Raw genomic sequence first — 8,102 nt, forward strand, 5'->3', positions numbered from 1 at the left:
GAGTTATTTGTTTTGTTTTGGTTTCCGTTTACTGTAGGCCTATGTAAATTTTATGTACTGTAATTATATAATATATAATATAATATATACCAATGGGATCTTGAATTCAGGAATGTTAATATCTTACTCAGTGTCATAGACTTTTGTATGGGTTGTCAACTGAAAGGGCGGATGTTCAAAATATTCTGGCAACAGCTATTACTGGATATTTCGCGGGAAATGGCGGAATTTGAGAAGAAGTTGTACGAGAAAGTGAGTATGTAAAACATGATTTTGGTTATTCAATTTTAGCTGTTAATTGTTTTGTTAGAGCATATTAACAAACTAAAGAGTAAGTTTACTGGAGAGAACCAGTTTAATAACGCTTCATTGGCTGATGAAATAGAGTTACATAATCTCTAGGCCGAACTTCGTGTAAACTCAAATTGCACGGGGACACTTACTTAGTGTTGATCTAGGCCTATTATTATTAATATTAGGCCCTGTCCTAGGCTAGCTAGCGTAGGTAGGGTAGGTTTAGTCTAGGCCTAGATCTGTGATTTAAAGCTATTTTCTATTAATGTTAATTGCAGTAAGTAATAGTTTAATTAGAATTTAGAATGCTAACTCCAGACGGATACACGTGTTTCTCGAAAATAATATTCTGCTAGGCGTAGCCTAGCTAGCCTAGGCCTAGGCCTAGGCCTCCTACCGAGGCCTATGCTATGCTAAATGAAAATAAGGAAATAAATAAGGCAATAATACTAGTCTAGGCCCTAGGCTCGCCTAAACTAAGGTAAGTAGGCCTCTCTGACTATGATTAGGGCCAATGGTCTTTTTCACGAATCGGTAAACATCGGATGACAAACATTGCGAATACCTGTTTTAATACACTACTACTTAGATAGGCTTTTCTTTTTCCATTTTGATTTCAGAGGTCAAAAAAATTTTCAATTTTTTTCAATCATATAGTGGTGTAGACTAGTCTTTTAAGAACATTTTGCTGGAAATTTTTTTTGTGATTTTTTAAATATCACGATGTCAGAAAATCAGCCCAAAAAGCATATCTTATTTCTGTTGGTTACGCACCGCTGATCGTCATTACTTCAAGATGTCTACCGATTCGTGAAAAAGGCCTGCGCAGATGATACCTCAAAAACTCACTCAAATATGTGTGGAAAATCGAAAAGAAAATTGGTGTGCACAAAATCGTAACTATTGCAAATGCATTGGTTATTAAGAGATTAGGCCTATTGCGATGCATTGGTCATATATTAAGAGATTAGGCCTAGGCCTAAGCATCATAATTTTCAGCAAAATGACACAGAAATCTGCTCTTATTTTCTGAAATGCGCAGATGGATTTCTGGTCCTAATTTTTGCAAGGAGATTATATTCCCTGTGCAGGCCTTATACTTTACAACAGTTTGGTACAAATAGAAATTTATTTTCCCCCACAGAGAATTAAAACAGTCTTCCCTGATAACATTAACTGAATGTGTTGTGAAGTCTTCTTACAGTAAATGATAATGGCAGAAATTGTGAAAGCTGATGAGAAAGTGGTTGAGACGGAAGCTGATGAAACAAAGGAAGCATCAACAAGTGCAAGTGCTGGATTGTCATGTAGGCCTAGGTACTCTGAGGGAATGGAGGTGCTGGCAAGATGGACTGATGGCCTCTCCTATCTTGGTACAATACAGAAGGTGCAGTATTACAAGATACAATACAGTAGAACCTCGTTTTTACGTACCCCAGTTATATGAACCCTCGGTTTTACGTACGCCTCGTATCGAAGATGACGTCATCAAAAACCCCGAAAATATTCAAAACAAACGGCCCTTTTCAGAGCAACCATAAGTAAAAAAACTATAACAATAAACAAACCATAATCCAACATATTTTCATTAAACAGCAACGTTGATTGAGTCTAATACCGGGTTGTTATAATCTAAAACCACGTGAACTGAGTGAGATGAACAACTACCGATGGTGCTCAAAATAATTGCTTTCCTCCTTAGCTTCGTGTGGCAAACCATGGACAATCTCGTCTGGTCGAATTTTCTACACGAAGCTGAGTAGACATAGTTACGTACACGAACGCTAATTGGTTGGCTCGCCCAGTGCATAGCACATGGTTGCTGTTTCACGTACACGAACGCTAGTTGGTTGGCTCACCCAGTGCAGCGCACATGGTTTTAGATTGTCTCAACAGGCCCAGACAATACCGCAGCTCTGTTGTTTAGAATAGGCATGAAGGGGAATTCCCAAGTTATACCTTTGTCGTATAGGTAATCTTACAATATTTTCATGTTCTTTAGTTAAATAAAGATATAAAGTGATGAATTAATGCACTAGACACATGGTTTTATTTGAACACTTTGACATCGTAAAGTGATGAATAAATACAATAAAAACACATAATTTTATTTGTAGGCCTAGAGGCTAGGTCTAGCCTAGGTAACATCGTTCGTTCATACATACGTTTATTGAGCGTTATGTACGTATTAGGTCAAAGGTTACCACAAATTTAACCCAACCTCTATTTTACGAATCCCCGATTTACGTACGCCCTCTGGTCCCGTACCGTACGTAAAATCAAGGTTCTACTGTATATATTTATTTGTGTTCACAACTTGGTTCACATGAAATTTGATTTCCAGATAATACAAATAAATCTCAAATGCATAAAAAGATGCAAAAGACAGGTGTCAAAGCATATTGCAATACAAATGATGGATCTTAAACTACTGTACATAAAAGGCTAACTATAACTACAAAGATATTCAAGAGACACAAAATTGCAAGGCATATTTTATTTTATAGACACCATCCAGATTGGCTGGCACTTAGAAATGCGCCAAATGTATCAATATTTACAGTTGCAAAGCATCAACAATTCCAGAATACATTAATACATGTATTTACAATTTTTTATAAATAAATGATGTAGCTTGGTTCTTTCATTCATTCATTCATTTCTAGTTTATTCAAAAACATCTAAAATGCTTCTAATACTATTGATATCTGAACATATGGTTTAATGAGCAAATAACAAATTCTATCATTTGTACAAAGTACCAAGCTTATTTAGAATTTTTTGTAGTACAATTTTAAAAAACGTTTTTTCTTCTACACAATTAGGTGGATACAGAACTTAAAAAATGTTTTGTTACTTTTGAAGACAACTCCGAACATTGGGTTCTGTACAAAGACATACAGAAAGGTTGGTTAGTAATATTGATATTATGAAGTTAACTTAGTAAAGGCATAAGTACAAATATGATTTATTAATAATAATAATGTAGTTATTTGTCAGTTTTCAAAGAAACTTTTATTTTCCATAAGCATTATAAAAAAATAGTTGTACGCATGTACAAAACTGCCATAATTTCATAATATAGCTAATAATCAGTGCATTGATGTTGAAACCTACCAGGTAGCTTACTTGCACTCCTTGGTGGTTAGAGCAACCATGGGTAAAGTGCTTTTTACCCTGTATTTTGCTAAATACAGGGTAAAAAGCCATTCAAAATATAGGTTAGAAAAGGAGAAAAAAATAACAAAAATGAGAAATGCAGGATAACAAAATAATTCCGATCACATTAAAGAACCATTTCTAATTTTTAAAATTTTATTAATGGTTTGACATGATTATTGTTTGTTTTAAGAAATGAATTACCTTAAAACTATCAACTGTGTTTACTGTGTGTGCTAAGTACATTAAACTACATTAACACAACCTACAACCTTTTTTTTTTCGACAGGTCTCCAGATGGGAGAAATAACATGTTCCCTTTGCCACAGTGGTGATTCAAACCTACCCAATGAGATAGTACTTTGTGATCACTGCGGTCTTGGTAAGTAACCACAAAGGGTTATATGATAAACTTATGTCACACTGACCTCTTGGATCCAGGTAAATGAGAGTTACACTAGTCAAGTCTTAACAATACAAGGGCTCTAACAACCATAAATGCTTTAAAGTTAAAGAAAGTTTTTTGTACCTTTAATTAATTGAATTTTAACCAACCCCCTTTGTAAAATTGTGAGAGTGCACAATACATTTAACAAGGTTTAAATTTCATTCAGGATAAATTGGATAATATATATACACAATTATTTCAGAATCACAATCTAAAAATAAGGGTTGGAGTTTGAAAAGTAGATTTGAATACAACTTCCCTTGCTTTATTTTGGCAAGTCGAGTGGCCGAGCGGTAAAACGGGCGCCACTAACTACAGCCTTAATATCAGCGCTGGTTCCAGTCGCTCCTCGCCCAGGGTTCAGTTGGTAGAACTAAGTCTTCTTGGATAAGGACTTAAAGTGGAGGGCTAGTGTACACATCTGGGGAATATATGCGCCTCTTTACGGCTGCTAGGTAGTCTAGGACCGCACTCATACGCAGTTCAGCACAATGACGCTGCTAGTTATGGGTTATTCTCCTACCTTTACCTTTACTTTGTTCATCATAGGTTATCATCAGAAGTGTCATCAGCCTGTAATACATCAAAAGGTTTTGTTATCGGAAGATGAGCCGTGGGTCTGTCGTCAATGTGTGTTTGTCTGTTCCCAAAAGGTAGATAAAATGTTATTATAAAATTCAACTTAATATACCAAAATAGTTCACAGATAAACTTTTGATCAGTTAGCATTTAATGTGTAGTAATCAGTGCTATATTTACAATAGTTGAAATTTTATTCAACAAGGTGACTGGTATGGCCTTTTGACAGTATGGCAGAAATGTATAAACTATATTAGAGTTTTTACGGTCCTTAAAAGCACTTAAAAGTCCTTGAATTTGAGAATTATTTTCAAGGCCCTTGAAAGCTCTTGAAAATTGATGTTCGTACTTGAAAAATTCTTGATAACAGATTTTCCAATTTTATATTTTTAGAATCGACTTTGTGTAGTAATCACTAGAAGATGTATATACACCTGTACATATCATCATCATTTGTTTTCTGCTTCACAGCAGTTAATTTCAACGATTTTCTCTTTCATATGATTTCAATTTCATGACGGCATAGCTTTCATTTGTTTCCTTCAGGTTACTTAACAACATTACTCTTTTCCTTCCTGAAGGCTGCTTTCTTTCCATTATTCCTTCAATAATATTTCTCAAAATATCAACGCCTATAAGTATACATATATCAGTGACTAAAATTTACCATAGAATTTAAAATGTTGTTAGAGGCAGTATTCAAATAGCAGCATGTAACAGTCCATAAGAAAGGTACAGAATAAAGGGTCTAAAAATATATTACAATAAATATTAACATCTTTGTTTCCTGTGTTAGGTTGGAGGTGCTACCCGCAGGGGAACCGCAGGTAAGTAGATATGAATGATTCAAATTAATGTTTTATTTATTTATTGAACACTGAAGAGAATATTTGAAGTGGTTGTTCAAACAACAAACAAAATTGAAGCTAACCTCTCATTGTGCAATAGAAAAAAAATATCAGCGATATCTAATTGAAGTGGCCATTCCATATGACAAGTTTAGGGTTAGATTTTGCTGTATAAAAACTCCAACCAAGCTGTATTACCTGAACATGCCCTGTTAATAGGCTGGTATAGTTGTTCATTTGAAGTTGAGACAAGTAGGTTTTGGCCTATGGTTTGTTGGCTTGGCAATCCACATAATTTTAGCGGCTACTAAACTAAGCTATTTTAACAGATTTCCAAATACAAAACATACAGAAATACACAAATTAACATTTTATGTACAACTTTTTAATACTGATCAAGATGCTTAACATATCATATTAATTATGTTAATGATTTAACTTCTAATTTTCTCATTATAGCAAAAGTATTTGAAGAGATGAAAAGATCTCTTCCATACAGGGTAAGTTCAAATGTGTTTGAGATCAGAAATATGAAAGTAAATAGTATTCAATGCTATATTTTAGAATTTGATTGGTTTTTTGTTAATTTCTACTAGACTTTAAAAATACAGTTGTTGCTACTGGATACTAGAGTATATTACCATGTAATGTATCTACAATACGTTGCTACATAAATAGACTGCACTAAGGATTAGATTTTCCTTTGCTCTGAATTCGTTTAATGTTTTCCATGTACCTTTGTGTTTTTAGTATTTTTTTTTTTACATATCCTTGTTGGTCACAGTAGCAGCATCAAAGATGCCCTGATGAGGGTTCCAGTGTTCCCGGCACACCTACTTTACTCCTACCATGATTGGAGCAAACTATGCTCCACTTGATGCCTAAAATGGGACATTCAGACTGTAGAAATGTTTTTTTTTTTTTAAAGCGGTGTTCCCTTATGAACTGACTATCTTCTTCCCCATCATGGTCCAGGATTCCCTAACAGCCGTCCTGTGCTGCCCTCCACCCGTCATTGAGGCCGTCACCTGTTAGTAAGACGAGTCTTTTTAACCCATATCCCAAGAACCTGCCCTCTGCCAACAATGATAATTTTAGATAAAAATTTATTCCAATTGGGAAAAGAAATAATTTTTAATTCTGTTTAGTGTTACTAGCACTCTATTAGTTTCCCCCACCTTTAAGTTGCAATTGACACACTTAGTGAATTAATCAAATAAAAATAAATATTGGCTCAGCCTCTATTATGGTTTGAACATTAGACATAGTAATTGTTATTGTCGTGATAGAATAATAGACAATAACTGGATTTGACAATAAAAAACCGTGTTTTGTTTTTTGGGTGAGGGTGGAAATTAAAAAATATATTTAAGGTGGTTAATTTGTTTTTGTATTACAGTACTCGTACCATATTTGTTGTGTGTCTTTTACAGCTTGGGAGTCTTCACTGGGACAGTAATCATCGTACCAATGTGGAGCAATGTTACTGCTATTGCGGTGGACCTGGAGAGTAAGTTTGTATTCATTCATTCCAGATGCAAGGTCTGCTTTTATTTATTAAGGTCACCGATTCATCAAATAAAATTAATATATAATACTGTAGTAAATTACTACAACTAAATTACTGCAAATAAATTACAAAATACGTTGCCAAACCAACCAGGAATTTTTAATGAAGTCATGTAATAGAATTCTATAAAAACAAACATGTAAAACCCGGTGATCTAGTATTTAGGGAAGCTGATGTCAATCAAGTTTTTGACGTCATTAACCAACTTAATGTTAACAAAGGAGCTGGATTAGATTCCTTACCTGTTAGGTTTGTTAAGGATGGTGCTAAGAATATTGTTCAGCCGCTCACATCTATTATTAATTTATCTATTAGAACTGGATGTATTCCTAAGGACTGGAAATGTGCTAAGTTAGATGCTGGGAATTATCGGCCTGTGTCTTTACTCTCTGCTATTTCCAAAATTGTTGAACGTATTATATATGATCAATTAATGAGCTACTTAACTGAAAAAAATCTCCTCTACGATTTCCATTCGGGCTTTGGGCCATCATTCTCTACTGACACTTGTTTGATTCATCTGTCTGATTACATACGTAAAAAATGGGATAATGGTGAATATACTGGTATGTTAGTCTTAGATTTAAAAAAAGTTTTTGATACCGTTCATCATGATATTCTTTTGTATAAATTTAAAGAGCTTTGGGGCTATCTGATATCTCTATTTTATGGATGCAATCATACTTACGGGGAAGATGTCAAGTAGTTGACATAAACGGTACTAGATCCCCTATGCTAGAAACGAAGTGTGGTGTGCCACAAGGCTCAATACTTGGGCCTCTCCTATTTCTAGTTTATGTCAATGACATGCCATCCTCCGTAAAATGCAAATTATTATTGTATGCTGATGATGCAGCGTTAATGGTATCAAGTAATAATGTAAAAAATATTGAAACTGAACTAAATGAAGAGTTAAAATCTATAAATAATTGGCTTGTTGACAATAAATTAACGTTACATTTAGACAAAACCGAATCCATACTGTATGGAACACGAAATATAAGTAGAAAACAATCAAAACTGGATATTACCTTTAATAAGTAAATGCCAGAACCTGTATCAAGTACCTGGGTCTTGACCTTGATCAGCACCTTAATGGTAAATCCACTGGTACGAAAGTTTTAGGTAAGGTACATGGTAGACTTAAATTTCTTTTCAGAAATAGAAAATATTTAACGTATAAATCACTCAAATTGCTTGCGTC

General features: G+C 34.3%; 1 protein-coding gene across 7 annotated transcripts in view; it reads left to right on the forward strand.

Moving 5' to 3' along the window:
• The first annotated feature begins 96 nt into the window (after positions 1–96).
• LOC117100013 (metal-response element-binding transcription factor 2-like) overlaps positions 97–8,102 on the forward strand; it is an 18,486-nt gene continuing 10,480 nt past the window's right edge. Inside the window, exons 1-8 of one of the 7 annotated variants that reach the window (XM_033239551.1) lie at positions 97–252; positions 1,439–1,681; positions 3,120–3,201; positions 3,743–3,835; positions 4,451–4,554; positions 5,277–5,307; positions 5,788–5,828; positions 6,762–6,838. In XM_033239551.1, the coding sequence (XP_033095442.1) occupies positions 1,502–1,681; positions 3,120–3,201; positions 3,743–3,835; positions 4,451–4,554; positions 5,277–5,307; positions 5,788–5,828; positions 6,762–6,838 (608 nt within the window). In that variant the 5' untranslated portion in view covers positions 97–252; positions 1,439–1,501. Of the gene's footprint in view, positions 332–405; positions 506–1,438; positions 1,682–3,119; positions 3,202–3,742; positions 3,836–4,450; positions 4,555–5,276; positions 5,308–5,787; positions 5,829–6,761; positions 6,839–8,102 lie in introns of those variants that run through there. The other 6 variants (XM_033239554.1, XM_033239556.1, XM_033239553.1 and 3 more) reach the window with 6 other exon arrangements.

Source organism: Anneissia japonica, unplaced genomic scaffold, assembly GCF_011630105.1.
Source record: "Anneissia japonica isolate Jap-2015-1 unplaced genomic scaffold, ASM1163010v1 scaffold256_len832006_cov191, whole genome shotgun sequence".
NCBI classification, from domain to species: domain Eukaryota; kingdom Metazoa; phylum Echinodermata; class Crinoidea; order Comatulida; family Comatulidae; genus Anneissia; species Anneissia japonica.